The sequence below is a fragment of the Molossus molossus genome, unplaced genomic scaffold, assembly GCF_014108415.1.
Source record: "Molossus molossus isolate mMolMol1 unplaced genomic scaffold, mMolMol1.p scaffold_m16_p_10, whole genome shotgun sequence".
NCBI lineage: Eukaryota > Metazoa > Chordata > Mammalia > Chiroptera > Molossidae > Molossus > Molossus molossus.
The window spans coordinates 14404988-14423147 of NW_023425345.1; the positions used below are offsets into that span (position 1 = coordinate 14404988).

General features: G+C 42.7%; 1 protein-coding gene across 12 annotated transcripts in view; it reads right to left on the reverse strand.

Annotated features, from left to right (window-relative positions):
- MYBPC1 (myosin binding protein C1) overlaps positions 1 to 18160 on the reverse strand; it is an 87309-nt gene that overhangs the window by 64854 nt on the left and 4295 nt on the right. For all 12 annotated transcript variants that reach the window (XM_036251504.1, XM_036251501.1, XM_036251498.1 and 9 more), the window contains exons 2-3: positions 4292 to 4333; positions 1137 to 1178 (exon numbers count right to left, since the gene is read on the reverse strand). In XM_036251504.1, coding sequence (XP_036107397.1) covers positions 1137 to 1178; positions 4292 to 4333 — 84 coding nt within the window. The remainder of the gene's footprint in view (positions 1 to 1136; positions 1179 to 4291; positions 4334 to 18160) is intronic.

Here is an 18160-nt window from a genome sequence, read left to right on the forward strand (position 1 = left end):
CGTAGCCAGGATTAGTATTCAGGTTACTTATCCACGGGAGCCACTGAAGGTCAAGGACAAAGTGAATGTACTAATAACATTATGTGTTCATTTATGAGAGCATAAGTTCAAGTTAGCTGAAGAAAAGTAGTCCAATGTACTGAAAGAAAGAAAAAAAATATTTTACTAATGCATAGGAGACAATAATATTATAGGAATTAAGGTAATAAAATATGACATGGTAACAACAAAGATACTTAACATACTTTGGAGTGGTGTCCAGAAAAGAAGAAAAAGATCTTATTGTAGTCAGGAAATAATTGGTTATTCCAAAATTTAAACTATGTTATTCATTACACAAATAAAAAAAATAACATGTAAGTGATGATACAAACATATAAAGCAGAATTATCAAATCAGCCTCTGTGAAAACTTTCTTTTGTAGAAAACTAATACTCCTTAATTAAGGATGAATGTTCAGAAATGACAATGACTTCCTCCATGGGGACACAAAGGAATTATTATGCCATGGATCTACGTAATAAAAATTATTCATCGTTTAAAACTAGACTCTATATAAAGTAAAAACAGAACAATATTGCAGGAATAAATGGGTTTCCAAGTCAATGAGGAGCAACGCGATGTTTGCTAGCAGTTGTCTTGTCCATTTACATGAACCATTACACACATCTACATGAATACATAGTGTTTCAAAGTGAGATGCTGGCCTTCAAAATTACTAGTGAAACCTGGAGCAGTTTCCACAGTAACGTGAAAACATCCCATTAAAGAAAAGCTGGACAATCCAGGTAATTTTCTAAATTGGTGTAATCCCAGGAAGACCAGACACCCCTTTTCCTTCATATATGCACGTTGAAAATTGGAAACTACTGATTAATTTGCTGGCATCTCAACACGTGCTTGTGGTGTGTATTTTTCATCAGTGTCGTTTTTCTTTCAGAAATGTGTGTGATGAAAACGGATCAAAGCACCGTTAGCCTTTACGCTGTCTGGTTGTGCAGCAAGATGAAAACAAGGCGCACTTAACCACGCTGATGGAGATGATGCACAGAAACCCCACGGAGCCGCTCTGGCCGTCGTTACTGACCTCCTTGTGCTTCATTGGATTCAGCCTCGTTCTCCCTCCCCTCACTCACCTTTTGGTGGTGCAGGTCCGGCTTCCTTCTCTTTATTTGGTTCTGTGTGGAAAGTACAAGCACATTTTTTAAAGCGTCTTAAGGGGAGTATTTTATTGTGTGATGGGCAATGGGGGTGTGGTGGTGGGAATAAATGAAAACAGACAGCTCATGAGTGATACTACATACTCATTTATTATGCTGTACATGAATGATGAATTTGGGGATTATAATGTTGAGTCACTTTAAAGTTTTCCTAAAAGCAGTTAATCTGATCCCCTTTGAAAAGCATATATAGAAACATACACTATGGATTTTGTTAAACTCCATTCAGCTCCCGGGTTCATGTTAGAACGTGCTGGCATGGTAGTGAGTATAAAACTTGGGTCATGCTCCAGTGGCCAATTGGTTAGCACATGGTACGCGTAAAATGTGGGTCACTTCCTTGTATACCCCAACAATGAACTGACTGACTTTTTAAAGAAGTTTGATCCATGTAGTGGTTCTAATAGTTTTCACTTTTAAATGATATTATAGTATTATGATAATATAATATAATATAGCCAGGGTATAAAATCTGTAATTGTACAATAGCTTCAGAGAAAATGTTTTAGTGCACATATTAATCTTCTGGGTTGAGTTGAGTGGCAATAAGATAATTGAGCAATACAATAGCAGTAAAATTAGATTTTACCAGTTGAGACCATCTACTTTGCATTTCTTTCAGTTCAGGATCATATTAGTTTAGATACCTGCAAATGTTACCTGACTTGTGGTAGGTATATGTAAGAAAAGAATCCTTTAAAGCCTGAATTCTCTCTCTCTCTCTCTCTCTCTCTCTCTTTCTCTCTTTCTCTCTTTCTCTCTCTCTCTCTCTCCAGAATATAGATCTGAATCTTAGTTAACCAATAAAGACACTTACAGCAGAGTATAGTCAGAGACTCGACTGGGCAGCAGGAAGTCCATACTGTGCCGTGAATACGGAATACAGCATAATAGGGGAAACTTTATAGTGGCCCAGTGACAGCTACTGATCTGGAGAACAGAAGGGGGAAGTTATATCTGTACCGGCCTGTAGGTCCTCAAGGTACACAATGTAGGCAAAAGTAAATGTGTATCTGCAAGACGGGAACACCCAAGAAGTTCCTAAGAAGAATGTCATGTATACTGGTTGAAGGAAAACTCAATCTGAGCTTTCCCGTTTAAACTCAAGGGGCACTGAGCCTGTTTCCTTCATCTTGACCCATAGCAGTGGTCTTCTGTACTACTTAGAGTTGTCGGGCGTGTGATCTGGTCTTCTTCACTGGACAAAGGAGCTCCGGTGAGCAGTTAAATTTCTCAAACCGTCCTCCTGAAAATGCTCTCCAGGGTGGAAAAGCTTCCTAATCCCCTTATAAATTTCCATGCAAAAAAGATCACCAGCGCTGATGTGGCTCAGTGGTTGAGCATCGACCCATGCACCAAGAGGTCGCCAGTTCCATTCCTGGCCAGGGCACATGCCCAGGTTGTGGGCCTGATCCCCAGTGGGGGGCATGCAGGAGGCGGCCAATCAATGTTCTCTCTCATCGATGTTTCCATTTCTCTCTCCCTCTCCCTTCCTCTCTCTCTCTCTAACATCAATAAAGAAAAAAAATTTTTTTAAAAGATCGGCAACTGAGGCCTTATTCAATTCCTGATTTCAACTGCGCTGGACTTGTCTACAGTGACCCCCCCCCCCCCCCCCGTCTTCACACCACATCATTAATTCAAGCAGCACGCGTTAAATCACATGCCGCCTTGTGAAGTTCTTAAAGTTTCGCCTCACGCTTCACCAGAGTGGTTGTAACTTATTGAATTGTCTCTGGTCTGTAGTCTGTTTTCCACTTGGTTGTAAGGAAACGGAATAGAGGGAAATGTTTTCCACTTAGAGTTCTCCACTACCTCTGGTACATGTGCTTGTACCCAGTTATCAGTGAGTATCTGGCAGACAGCTCTGTACCCTTCTGAAGGGTTAGGGCAGAGCTGTGCACATGGTAAATACCCTCTGGATAATTCTTTTCTCAAAAATGTTTTCGATTACAGTTTACATTCAATATTGTTTTGTGTTAGTGGCGGGTGTAGAGTACAGTGCTTAGACAATCACATACTTTACAAATTGTTCCCCCTGATATTTCCAGTACCCACCTGGCACCGCACATAGTTATTATAATATCATTGACTATATTTCCTATGCTGTAGTTTCTATCCCATGACTACTTTATAACTACCAATCTGTACCCCTCAATCCCTTCACTTTTTTCACCCGGGCCCCCAAACCCCCTCACCTCTGGCAACCATCAGTCTGTGTCTGTATCTATGAGACTGTGTGAATAGTTCTTTAATGAATGCCAGTTTCTCATCCTGTTCAAAGAGGAAAAGTGATGAGACGAGGCACCTGGGTGACTTCATGGGAAAAGGCACATTGTTTTGGCTGCCTTCGTCTTGAGGACCATGTGGCTAGGCAGAACAATGATTCTGGAGATCCCTGGTAGGAGTCTGGCCTTCCACGTGGGCTGTCATCCGTTCAGTCCTGTCTCTCCCTTAGCTCTCTGCAGGTGTAGAAGCCGGCTGCACCTGTTGTGTGTCCCCGGGTACTGCCTCTACCTGCCGAGTTCACTGAACTCTTTACTCCTTGTTTTTTGTTGCCACCTGGTGGACAACAGGGTACTAAGAACAGGAGAAACTGGTTCTGATGCTGAGACCCAGAGACCACCAGATCTTCCTAGAAACTGCCCGAAGAGTTTCTGGAGGTACTTGGGGGTGACAAAGTTCACATCAAGAAGGGGCTGCTGATTTCCAGGATGGAGGTGGGGTCTGCCCCCCACGCTCACAGGAAAGATGTGCATTTTGTTTTTCCTTAGCGATATGTGAGCAAGCACTGCAAACCTTCAGCCTCCACAACACCGAAACCTGGGCATAACCACAACTTAGGCATAACTGGAAGGGCTTTATAATTCTATGACGTGTCACCCAAATTAGATCAGTGTGAGAGGGTTATATAAATGCAATGTATTATTATTATTATTATTATAAATGATAAACCTATCACAAATGTAGTCATCCACCTTCTCCATAGGAGTTAGATGAAAGGTCACGTCATGCTGGGATAGACATTCTGGATTTGTAGCCTAAATGTGTGAGGTAGAATTTTTACTTACCTTCTGGGGGTGGGGCTGGGGCTGGGGCCGGCACTTCATTTTCTAGAAACGAGAAGAGTAATGGAAGTGTCAGGCTCGTGTCTCACAGAGCTGCTTCTCATAGCCCCTGACTACGCTCAAGTCCAGGCAGTCATGTCTCTTGTACTCACAGGAGGGATGAACAGGTAACGCATCAACCTGTGGCGTCAGAGGCCCAAGACACGCGGGGGTGAGCACCTGAATGGTATGGTACAAATTTCCAGGAGATGGCAGAGGCTAGTGATGGACAGAGCTCAGGTAACATGGGGGTCCAGGTGGCAAGGACACATGCCTGGATTAGGTTTCCCCCTACACTTATCCAAAGTTTTTAGAGCTCTGGTTTTGAGGTTTTACACCTGGCGTTCGAGATCCAGATTCACAGACCCGGCTGGTGATCAAGTCTGTGAAAGAAACTTCCTTTAAAGAACATTCGTTGTCCGAGTAGCTAAAGTCACACCCCATGACCAAAGGGCATAGAATTTCCCCTGCTGAGTCCCCACGGGTGCCCAGACTGAGGGATTAGTGATGTGGTGAGAACCAGCTGCTCCTTCGGGGCAGGAAGAGACAGTTACTGAAGGCGATCTCTTCTACAACTCCTTTCTGTCTGACAATTAAATATCAAAGAAAGATTTTGTATTATCGTCCCTTAGCAGGATCCCAAGAACTTCATCGTTGTCTGGATCTAAGACTTTCCAGGCCAGGAGGACAATGCCTCGCAACAAGCAGTGTGGCCTGAGAGTCACCACGTCGGCCGGCCAGGAGCCCAATTTCAGGCTGGGCAGGCGGGAGTGAGCACAGGACCAGCGTCATGGCAACAGAAATCAATAAAAGAGAGATGCGGTAGCAATGTCTTCCTCCATCACTCTTTTTTTTGTGTGCCGGGTATAAACTCCAATTTATTGTTTAAAATCTATTTTCACTCAGATGACCATAAATAAGTACATTATCATTTACTAATAAGGGAGGAAAATTACTAAGTGATAAAAAAAATACATATGTGTGTGTGTGTGTGTGTGTGTGTGTATACATATATATGTATATATATGTATATATATATAACGTTTCGGATTGGCAGACGATAACGTGGCAGGATGTGATGTGGCTTAAAGATACAGCGAAAGACAAACATTCCTTAGCTGGCGTGGAGGGAACTGAGAAGTGCTTGCGTTCCTCCGCCACGTCATGGAAAGGGTTCTCTGGTGCAGCGTCAAGCAGACGACAAAGCCCCGGTCAAAGCGTTTTATTTTCAGAATCTGCGCGCGGAGGCGGGAATGCAAGGTGGATCTCAGGCTGTCGGAACACCGCGAGCCAGAGGCCCGTCTCTTGGACACGCTATCATCTGGACTGTCGCCCGTTGCCTGCGGACCTCTTCCTGGCTTTCTCTGCAGACGGGTTCTCCGCCCTCCCGTCTCTTTCCCCCGCAGCTGCAGGGATTACTGAGGCCACAACGGGGGTTTATCCTGTTATTCTACACGAGAGGGTCCCTGTTACCTATGTGGTTAGGTCTGCGCTCTTCAGGTTACATTCAGAGCCGCTGTCCACAGCGCCTCCCTGCCTCCCCCTCCAGTGGCCCCTCTGTTCTGGAGCTGGTGTCTCTGTTTACCTTCTGACCTTTCTGCCACGAAGAAGACTGATGATCTTCTTCCCAGCAGACCTTTTTGTTGTTGTTGTTCTCTCCGTGGGATTGTGTCAGATGGACCTACGTTTGAATCTACATTTTACTAGTTGTGTGACCTGGGGCAATTTCTTCATCTCTATCAGCTTGGTGTCCTCGGCTGTGACATAGAATAATAAGCTAAGCGACCTCCTAGGGTGCTAATCCTATATGTAATGCCAAGCACAGTTCCTGGCATGCAGATAGAGCTCCATAATTTACAGCAATAACGATTACACCGTTGTCCTGTGGCCGTCTCGGTCTGTCTTTTCGACATTTCTCTTAAGACTGTCGGAGCTAGTTATTCCATTCTGTTCGGCTCCCTTATTTCCTTGGCATTCTGGACCACATCGTGATGCACACTGTTCACGAATTGTTTTTCAATTATTCTTCAGTTGTCTCTGTATATTTATGTTTCTTTTCCCTCCCAACTACACAAGGACAGGAATCTTTCATCCCTTTCCTCTTCCTCTGGTACCTCATTTTATTGCTGAAAACACATTAAATGCATAGTGAATGGATTAAAAGAGAAGAAGGGTTTCTTTGGGGATTGAGCACAGACTATCAGATTGGCCGTGCTTTCTCCGTATCTGCGTCAACAAGGCCCGTTTTGTAAGGGAAGCTGTGCTTGCCTACAATCTGTTTTGGGATAAGGCCAAGGGTGAATTCTCATCGAATAGATAAAGGAGGATTGTCTCAGACACTGAAACCATAAATGTGCCCTGCACGCAAACCCTCCATTTCCACTGTGTCTGTGGCCGCAGCATTCTGCGCAACAGGCCCCAAATCAAACCAAAGTGAGAATTTAAAGGGCTTCATTCAACTTCCAAAAAAATCCACAGAATGTGGTCATTAACAGCCAACTTCACCAGATAGTTAGAACTACAGAAACATAGGCTATTAAAGGCCGGTGCATTTTTAGGATGGTTGCAGGAAGCAAAAGTAGAAAGATGCGTGCCTGCCTGGTAGGTAGGCGGAGCTAGAACTTTTCCTTCTTAAAATCATAGAAACCCCATTACTTTACAGCCAGTGAAGGGATGAATAAAGCACAACCACTTTTAGCACCCATTGCACGCAGGACCTAGTATATATTAATTGTTACCATCCTTACAACTCTGTGAAGGCAGTACCGTAATTATCCCCATTTTGCAGATAGGAACTGGGGCCCTGGGAGGTCCCAAGCTCAGGAAGGGTGGAGCCAGGCTCTGGCCCAGGTCTGCCCGACTCAGAACCTGGTCTCTGCGGCACGGGGCTATCCTTCCCCTCTCAGATGCTCATACTTGTGGAGACAGAAATAAGCTGATGGACTTTCCAGAGATACTACTGCATTTTTTCCACACTGAATTGACTGGTCTTATTGTCATGGCCACACATATGGATGTCGCCCTGTCGGTGGGACATTTCCTCATCTATGCAATGGAGATAATAGCAGAACTTATCTCAAGGGTTGTTGGAAGAATGAAGGCGTTCCTGCAGGCACAGGGAGCATGGTACACACTGTGTATGTTTTATCCCTTCCTGGTTATTATCATCATTATCAGATTTTACTCTGACACATCTTGTCTTTCCACACATGCCACCTGCCAGGGATTGGCCTTATTTCGAGGTCTGTGGGCTGTGTCACGTTAGAACATGTTTGAAATTGGAGTGGGAGTTGAGGAAGCATCTGGGAACTGAACAGGGGAGGTAGGCCTCTCACCCTCCTACTGTAAAATAATAATAATAATTGATTTTTATGAAATTTATTTGCATTACATAGAGTTTGCACAATGTACAGAACTCAATCAATCAATCAATCCTGGTGGGACAGAAAAGAGTAGAGAATAAACTCTCAAGAGTTTTCAGGGCCTGTGAAACAAAGAATACCAGCTGTCTTAACCCGGGAGAACTTGGGAACCAGGAGTGGAGAAGACCAAGCGGCACATGACTTAGACTGAAAACAAATCACTGCAGTAAGTCCCGGGGCCCCAAAGCTCTCTTACTTTAATTCACACCTTTGTCCCTGACTTTGCCCACTCCTCTAAAAATCACTTGCATGTTCCCCAAATTCAGTGGCTGCCTCTATAAGAATTCACGCACAGCAATTTTTACAGGACCCCAGCGAAGAGGGGTCATAGGAAGAAGCACCCATGCAACCAGAATTCACTGAGCTCCCACTATGAATTTAATAAGAGGTGGCTTATACACGAGGCTAAAATGAAATGCCAACATTTAAGGAACTCAAGGTGAATGAACTGTCCTTTCTATCAATGTACTCAGCAAACCAGGTAGCTTTGCTCTCTCAAAATATTCTCAACTCACCACCTCTAGGGCCCTCTAGTGCTTCCGAAACGGCAGGGTGCAGACAGGTCATCTAGGGATTTGGTCGAGTGCAGATTCTGACTCTGGGTTCAAGATTCTGCATTTCCAACGGGTGCCTAGGTGATTGTGATGCTGCCAGTCCCTGGCACACACTTTGAGTGACAAGGTTCAGACGATGCCCTAAATATCACCAAGTCCTCTCCATGTGAAATGCCATCATGAATGCTGAAGGGTTTACAGTAGAAGGAGAGTTTTCTCCTCTCTTTGATCACAAGCTTCTTGAGGACAAGGCCTGTCTCCTCCTCCTTTTCAAACTCTGCACAGCAGGTGCTCCATAAATATAGTTGACTGGCAGCCTGTTGCTACCCGCACAAAAGCCTCTTCTGCTCACTGCCAAGAAATGAAGAACCGGCCCCTGGCACTCCAAGGACAGCTTTCTTCGTCTGCTTACCCACAGGGAACACTATGTCTCCCATTGGTGACCCTCCCGCTGGCTCTATGCTCACAAGCAGTCACCCAACCCCATCACTTATATTTCTTCTTACTGTCAACACCTCTTCTGTTTCTTAACAAGGGCAGGAGAGCAATTAGGGCTAGACTTCTGGCTGCCAATGACAGTATACCCCTTGCCTTTCTAAGGAATCCCCCTTTCAAAATCTGGGCTGCATTTCTTAGCAAAAAGCCCTCGGGCAAGCACGCCACTCCCTCTGTCAACTAGGGTAGCCTTGCTGTGACTATCGGAAGGTACACGGCCTTGGGAAGCTCTTGGGATCCTCCCTGTAATCTTCCCTCTTAAGACTTAGAACAAACAGGTCTTTATTCCAGTGAGGTCCTCTCTAACTCTGCTTCTTCAAAAGCCAAAGGGCAAATTCCACACACCTTTTCTGCCACATGAATCAAGCTGGTTTTTGCCGCCCTCCCCGCATCCCACTGTCTCCATTAGAAAACATACCAACAGGATGGGCTAAAGAAGCGGTTTAGTCCAACTTTAGTTTCGACTAAGTTGCTGGTTTTAAACTTTTCAAAAACAAAAATAAAAGAAGAAACCAGGATAGTCTGCAAAATTAAGCCCAAGAAAATATTTTAATGGACAGCATACAAATTAATTGGATTCTGAACGAGCAGCTCCAGCGAGCGCCCTCCTCCTCTGGCAAGGGCGGCTTGCTCTTTGATCGTCTAATTCACAGATATAGACTTTCCCTCTGCAACCCTGAAATGCTTTCAAAGGGCTTGAGCTATTTATGGTGGATTTTTCCTATGACCACCTACTGTAAAAAGCACAGGTATGCCACCAATGGCAGGCCTGCACAGTGAGTGCCAGGGCATTCTAATTGACGGGCACTGGTGGCAGCTATTAAACAGACGGCCCATGTGTGGCCCTTGTGCTGAAAGACTGGGAACCTGGTGACTCCATTAATGGGTCTCCAGCGCAGTCCACTTCTACTTTCAGTGATCAAGGGATCCATGGTCAGTGCATTATAGGGGCAACATTTTGAAATCTCAAGAGGCATTAACCTGTCTCTCTCCATGTATATGCATCTTTTTTTTTTTTTTTTTAATCCTCACCCGAGGACAATTTTCCATTTTTTATTCAGATAGAGTGGGAGGGAGAGCGAGAGAGAGAAACATCGACGTGAAAGGGACACATTGAGTGGCTGCCACCCGCACAACCCAACGAGGGCGGGGGACAAACTGCAACCGAGGTACCTGCCCTTAGCGGGAACCGAACCCGGGTCTCTCTGGACCACAGGCCGACGCTCTAACCACTGAGCCAAACCGGCCAGGGCCATGTGTGTGTATCTACACCAAAACATATAAACAACCCAGAACTCTCACCTTCCCACGGGCTCACTGGCTCACCTAATATATTGCATGACCTGCTAAAAATATGTTATGGGTTCTTGTGTATAATTTAATTTAGCTTTTGGTTGGGTGAAGGGCACAATTAATATGCTATAGAAAAGACAGGAAGAACATAGAGTAACAGTTGGTATCCTTGAGTGGTAGGATCATAGGTCTTTGTTCCTGGTTTTCTTTTTGTCACTCTCTTTGGATACAATCAATGTGCTAAAAACCATCCTTTGGAAATTTGGGGTGCAGGAAAATATTGAGCGTGTTCCTAATTATTATTACTTGTTCTTAAAGTCAAATTCTTGGTTTAAAATAAAATATGTGAATGCCTTCTGTATTGTAAACATGATGATGAACACGGCTCTATTTGGCCAGCTCCTGTTCTGTCACTTTTGATAGTACAGCAAATTTTCTTTCTTTTTAGAGTAAATATGTCATAGACACTGTCAGGCGCATCCCCTGCTGATAGTGAGGTGTGTATATGTTGCAGTCTGGATCTCAGACAGCAGAACAGCAGACACCACTTGAATACAAAATATTGTTCATGGGGGTGTTCAACATTCTTAGAGAAGTTTTGATTATATAAATCACAAGTGTCACCAAAACAATCAGCAAAAGCAAATGATAGTACATTTCTAGTGGCCATATTGCTGAGGCATCCAAGATATCGATTTGGGGCATAAATTAATGTTTAATTTACTATTTTTACTCTTTTGTGCTTACTTTGTCCCCTGTTCTGGTCATCATAGGCTATAGATCCTGACATTTTACACCTTGACTTTTAAGGGAATTACACATTTTTTAGAAGCGATTCTATATTAATTTATAATAGTAATTCTGAAAGTATGGTCCGGGATCCCCAAGAAGCCCCCAAGACCCCTTTGGGTATTCCATGAGATCAAAACAATTTTTTTAAATAATGCTAAGACAGTATTTGCCCCTTTTCTCTCACATTCTCTCACAAATATGCAGTAATGTTTTCCATAGGATATATGTGTGATGTCATAATACTCAGCTAATAAAACTTATGCTGTGTATTCTTAGGTTGTAACATTTTTATCAACTTTAATTCCTAATATAGTAAATATTGATAGATATAATGACCAAACAAAGGCTTTTTAATTTTCTCATTAATTATTATGAATAATATAAAAATGGACCTGAGACCAAAAAGTTTAAGAAACGTTTAGAATTGATTGCCAATCTTGTTTAAAAATGTGTGTTGCTTTTTATCTTTTTAAGAATAAACTCATGTCATATGTCTCATTTAGGAAAAATCTGTAGCCTTAATAAAACAAATAAAGCAGTCAAAGTCAAATTCATAAATTGAATTGGGGGTAATAACTTATTTTCCTATTGAAGGGCAGTGTGGTCTGGTACCACTTCTCCTGTTCAGAATTCAGCTATCTAGCAACTTCACGTACTCAGACAACAGCTGCTGACCAGCAAATTAAAAGGGTCTCCCAAGGGCAGAATGGATTTGTCTCAAGATCCTCAAGCCCCTCAAGCTCCGAACACTAGGAGCTCAAGTGCTTTACTCATAAGAGAAGCCCCTGACCCAGGTCCTCAGTTAGCCTGGGAACTGGGAGGGACTAGGGTGAGGCAAGCCAGGTGCCCAGGGAGTAATTTTAAGGAGGCACTCACTCACAGGCACTGACCTCGCACTTGTACAACCCTGAGAATGAGTGCCTCCTTAAATGTGGTACCTTAGGTGCCCTGCAGACACTCAGTAGTGTAGTCCTACTCAACCAGATTAATGACCTGGTCTGGGGTCCAGAGCAAACTACAAAGGGAAGAAAAGGGACAGCATCACATACTGACTGACAAAAGTAATAAAAGTAGACATCAGCCTCTCAGCAAGAGACGAAACAGAAAAGCTATGAAAAATTGGACTTTCCATACAAATAACATGAGCCATTTAATACAAAAGCAAATAATCTGGGCTCTCAGGATATGACATGGTACAATAACTGATACCAATAATTTAAGACAAAGTTAAATTATATCCACTGTACTTTGTTTTTAAAAGCAAGGAGTAATATATGCATTTCAGGCATGTTTCTATCCAAATTGTTTGAAATAATAAGGTTCAAGAACAAAAACTCTTAGCTATCCAGAGAATTCAGCTATTCAGAATGATTCAATCAATTTAATCCGTGTTCATTTACTATGGCTAAATATTGCCAAAGTCTGTATTCTAAGGTTCTTTTCTAAATTTTTTTTTTCTTTATTGATTTTAGAGAGAGAAGAAGGGAGAGGGAGAGAGGGATAGAAAAACATTAATGAGAGAGAGTCACCTCCTGCATGCCCCCCACTGGGGATCGGGCCCACAACCTGGGCATGTGCACTGACCGGGAATCAAACCAGCGACCTCTTGGTGCATGGGTCGACGCTCAACCACTGAGCCACACCAGCCAGGCTGTATTCTAAGGTTCTTCATAGATAGATTTTAATTGCGCATCAAGTATGTAAAATTTCAGTGGCTCATTATTCAATTTGATGGAATGTCCCCGAATCCACAGGGATGTTTATTTTTCATCTCCTAGTCAACTTGTCCTTATGTCTAATTATGAATGTTTCAACTCAAGATGTCATTCTACACAGAAAGAGGATTAAAATGTGGTTTGTACACACCGCAACAAATAGCTTCTCACTGTAAACATGGGCCTGGAAGAAAATAAGACTTTTGCTAAGATCTGACAACTTGTCTCTTTATTGTTATTCTTACATTCTTTAAAGTAAGGATCGAGCCCTGCTGGTTGAGCATCGACCCATGCACCAGGAGGTTGCCAGTTCGATTCCCGGTCAGGGCACATGCCCAGGTTGTGGGCCCAATCCCCAATGGGGGACATGCAGGAGGCGGCCAATCGATGTTCTCTCTCATTGATGGTTCTATTTCTCTCTCCCTCTCACTTCCTCTCTCTCTAAAGTCAATACAGGAAAAAAATTTTTAATAATAATAAATAAATAAAGGGTTGAATGGCATAGTGTTGTGGGAAAACCTTACTCCAATTGAAGAAGTTTTAAAAACTGCACAGATCAAAAGAAAATTACTGCAAAAGTGATTTGAACTGTTAACAGTTTCCTCAGTTAGTCCCTCATTATACCTTCCCCAGGAGTCTGTTCCGGGGCCATCACCGCAAACACATCGCTCTTAGGTGGTTATAGGGTTATCAGATAAATTCCTTAAAGGCCGTGCCACGAGGCAGTGCTGGGCCTCACATTGGGTAACTTTTTAAAAATAGAGGAAGGACAGTGCCAATGCCAGGTGGGGTCATAAAAATAAAATTGCACAGCAGTAACCACAGCAGCACTCAGTCACCCACCACATCCATATGTGATCGCGGAGAGTTATATACGTGGTTACCTAGAAATGCTCAGATGGGAGGAAGACCCACCTGCCAAAAGCACCCCTGGTGGGGAGAGATCCTAATGTCCAAGCCCAAGCCTGTTAGCCTTTGGTGGCAGATATATTTCACAGGTTCAACTGTACCGGGTGAGTCCTTTGTCTGAGAGGGAAAGCAGGCCCTACAACAGGACAGTGAAAAAACAAGTGGTTGTCATCTTCTAACAACTGGAGACCCCCAGTTGGACATGACACATTTCATGGAAACACAACAGAGGCTCTGAAAGTACAGAACTCTTTTTTAAAAATGTTTATATTGATTTTTTTTAGAGAGAGAAACATCAATCAGCTGCCTCTTGCACGCCCCCTACTGGGGATCAAGCCCGCAACCCAGGCATGTGTCCTGACTGGGAATCGAACTGGTGACCTTTTGGTACATGGGACAACACTCAGTTGAGCCACACCAGCCAGGGACAGAACTCTTGTTTGATCCCTGGGTGAAAGCTAAGATACTTCACCCCAGGATTTAAAAAAAAGCTTAGCCTTTGCCAGTTTGGCTCAGCTGTTAGAGCGATGGCCCGCAGACCAGAGAGACCCGGGTTCGGTTTCCGCTAAGGGCATGTACCTCGGTTGAGGTTCGTTCCCAGCCCAGGTTGGGGTCCTGCGGGTGGCAGCCACTCGATGTGTCTCTCTCACATCGATATTTCTCTCTCTCTCTTCCTTCCTCTCTTCCTCCCGCTCTATCTGGAGATAAAAAAAAAAAAAAAAAAAAAACGTCCTCGGTGAGGATAAGGAAAAAGCTTATGATGGTGCCAATGATGTCTAGGATAACAACAGCTTTTTTTGTAACAGTGGCTGTCATATATTAGTAGAAATATCCTGAAATATTGAAAGTGGCATGCAACACCTTTAACAGACAAGATCTCTGAGTTTGCTGCATTAGAAGAAAAATGCAGTTCTTATTATGTCTAAGTCCTGCTCTGAACTTTTTACCTGATTTATCTCATTTAATTCTTACAAAGGCCCAATGACTCAGGTACTATTATTATTCTCATTTACAGATGAGGAAACTGAGGCATATGAAATGTAAGTAACTCAGTACTTGGTGGGACTGGACCTTGAACTATCTAGAATATTCTATAAATAAATAGTATAATTTGTTTATATCACTATGTTTAATAATTAATATTATTTATTTAATATGCATAAGAGCCCTGGTCGGTTTGGCTCAGCTGTTAGAGCTCCGGCCCGCAGACCAGAGAGACCCGGGTTTGGTTCCGCTGAGGGCATGTACCTCAGTTACAGTTTGTCCCTGGCCCGGGTTGGGGTCGTGTGGGTGGCAGCCACTCGATGTATCTCTCTCACACCGATGTTTCTCTCTCTCTCTTCCCCACTCTCTCCTTCCCGCTCTGTCTGAAGATAAATGCAAGAATGTCCTCGGGTGAGGATAAATAAATAAATAAAATGCATAAGAAAAAAAGCCAAAATACATACCATCTAACTTAAAAGATGAGAAATTAAAATGTAGAATTATACGCTAGGCAAATTTTTAGTCATAAGCAGAAAATTCTGTTTCAAGATATATAAAATTTTATAGAAGGCAGAAGCTATTACCTAATGCAAGCAAAAGAATTCCTGAGAAATCTTTAAAAAATGTTTGATGCAGCCCTGGCCGGTTTGGCTCAGCGGTTAGAGCATCAGCCTGCGGTCCGGAGAGACCCGGGTTCGGTTCCCGCTAAGGGCATGTACCTCGGTTGCAGTTTGTCCCCGGCCCTGGTTGGTCGTGCGGGTGGCAGCCACTCGATGTGTCCCTTTCACGTCGATGTTTCTCTCTGTCTCTCTCTCTCTTCCTCTCTCTCCCTCCCACTCTATCTGTGCAAAAAATGGAAAAATGTCCTCGGGTGAGGATAAAAAAAAAAAAAAAAAAAAAATGCAGTTCTTATTATGTCTAAGTCTAAGTTGATGCTATTTCGAGGAAAAATTAGATGATTTTGGAGAGAAAAAATGTTAGCCCCAGTTCTTGTAAATGTCTGATGTACAAGACAAAAAAAAATGAAAGAAACAAAATTATAAACTCTAACACCTGACGTATTATTAGACATGCTTTTAGATGTCATGTTGATGTGTCAGTTAAGCCTGTAAAAAGATTCCTAAGAACATATAAAAGGACAAGAGTCTTGAAAGACATAACAAAAGTCAGATTGGAGGTCGTTTTTTGTGAATTCCTTTCAGAGAGAATAGAATAAATGGAATTTAGAAAAGAATGTGAATAAATGGTCCTGGCCCTGGCTGGTTTGGTTCAGCGGTTAGAGCGTCGGACTATGGACCAAATAAACGGTCCTGGTCTTTCTCTTTGCCAGATCAACCATTTCACACCCCAATCTGATGGAATCCAATACTTCACTCTGGAAATGCCCCGTGAATGGAAGTGCCCTGAAATGTGGTTTGTTGTGTATCTGTGTGGCTGTCCAAAACGGGTGCGCTCTGTTAATTATAACGGGCCCATCCATGCAAAAGAGACTTGGGTGCAACAAGACAATATCGTCACTATCTTTGTAAAAAGCTCGGCACAGAAGCCCTGTTCTCTCTGGTAATGAGACAATATGCATACATGTAGGAAATTAAGGGATAAGGTCTCTTCTTTTTCACAGTTTCATATTCCTTAAACATTATGTTTTCAAATGTTAGGAAACTGCTCTTGCATAAACAATAGCTGCTTCACGATCACCCTAATGCAGAACACTGTACTTCAGTCCCTGCGATTCTGCGTATTTGAGTGTCCCCAGGATGGAATACTCTGAACCAACCACGGACTCCTGCAGAAAAGACATCTGTTCCCATCACAAACGGACACAAAGTAAAAACAAAGAGAGAAGACATGGCCGTATCCCATCAGCCACACACATGGAATCACAAGTTTTCTGCTTAATTTTGATTGCTAGGGCTTTAATCCTGTTCTTTATTACCTAACACACCCGAGCATGTCTAGAGATGAGGTCTAGAGTTACCACAGAAGACGCTGGCTGCCAAGAGTATTTTGTGTCTCTTAATATAGGTTCCACAGACTAATTAGGGAGAGGGCAGATAAAAATAGTCATTATTAACAATAATAAAAATTCTTCTCTGTGTGTCCATAAAAAGCCTACCAGTAAATTTGAAACAAAACAATCAAAAGAAATTTAAGCAAGACAAAAAAAAACAACAACAAGCAAACAAAACAAAAAGGCTTCCCAGGGCTGGAAAAGCAATTAGCATTCATTTCCTGTCCTAGCTGCCTCTTCCCACAACTCTCTGAAATTTAAAAAAAAACATATATTTGTTTACAGAAGTATTGCAAACACGTTGTTTTATATTCACTCAAGTTTTTAAGGGACTATTTTTTCTTTATTTTGGTTCCCAAGCATCGGGGGGTTTTTTTTGTTTTTTTGTTTTTGTTTTTTTTAAGCAACTTCAATCTGGGTAGTTTGTTCCAATATTCATGTTGGATTCAGGGACTTTGAAGTTGGTATAAATAAGTGTGTATCCATACACAAGGAGTCAAAAAAAAAAAAGTTTCATGGACAAAATAAAATGAGCCACTGAGAGAACAAAGGATTGTAAGGGCTACACTTTTCCCTTTCTCGTGGGTCCCTCAGGCCCAGAGCGCTAACCCAGACCTCTGTTCATTTCCAGAACTTTCTTACCCCTGACTTCACTTCTGTTCGAAAGGTCTGGGGGAGACTTCTTCTGATTTACTGGATGAGAAGCAAGGATACAACTTGTTTTTCCCAAGGATTTTTAAAGCGATATATTTAGGGCACTTGAGAGGAAAGAATTGGCCAGCCCTTTATTTATCTTCCTAACAGGTGCAGTCCGGACAGTCATAAAATCAGGCTACTGAAAAAGAATGATTTTGCCAAGTATTAAGTCTCTCTAGTGTGCATTTGCCCTAGAGCAGCGGTTCTCAACCTGTGGGTCGCGACCCCTTTGGGGGTCGAATGACCCTTTCACAGGGGTCGCCTAAGACATAACAGGAGCAAAATTACAGTATGAAGTAGCAACAAAAATAATTTTATGGTTGGGGGTCACCACAACATGAGGAACTGTATTAGGAAGGTTGAGAACCACTACCCTAGAGTATTCCTTTTTCCAATAGCTAGCTCAAATCTATCTCCACCAGATCTCTCCAGGAGAGCACAGCAATATCTTTTCAGGGGAAAAAAATATCGTGGCATTCATTCATACACTTCTTTATTCCTCCTCCAAATCTTTCACTTGGCCTTAATAAAACATTCAAAATAGGAGAATAGTTGCCCTTGATTAAATACCTCCTCCCTCTTCTCCCTTTCTTTCCCTCACTTCCTGCAAATTAACTTTTCCCCAATTTCAAGGAAAGGTAATATTTTGCATATAAGGTGACTTTTCTAAAGACAAATTTATTTTGGCGGTTGAAGTCAGCCATCCAGTCTCATGCAGGTAGAAAGAGAAGGTCAAGGCGTAAACATAAGGGGGAGATTTTCCATCACCAGGCTTCCTTTTCCTGATGATGATTAAGGCTTGAACGATGCAAAGAAATAGGCAAGAGGTAATGAGCGCCGCTCTGCGTGGGGATAGCTTTGGGGCTTCGCAGAATTTCAAAATGTGATGAAATCTTTAGGGAACCAAGAGAGCAGGATAGAGCAAACAATAATGTCCTATGGACTTAAAAAAAAGTTATTCT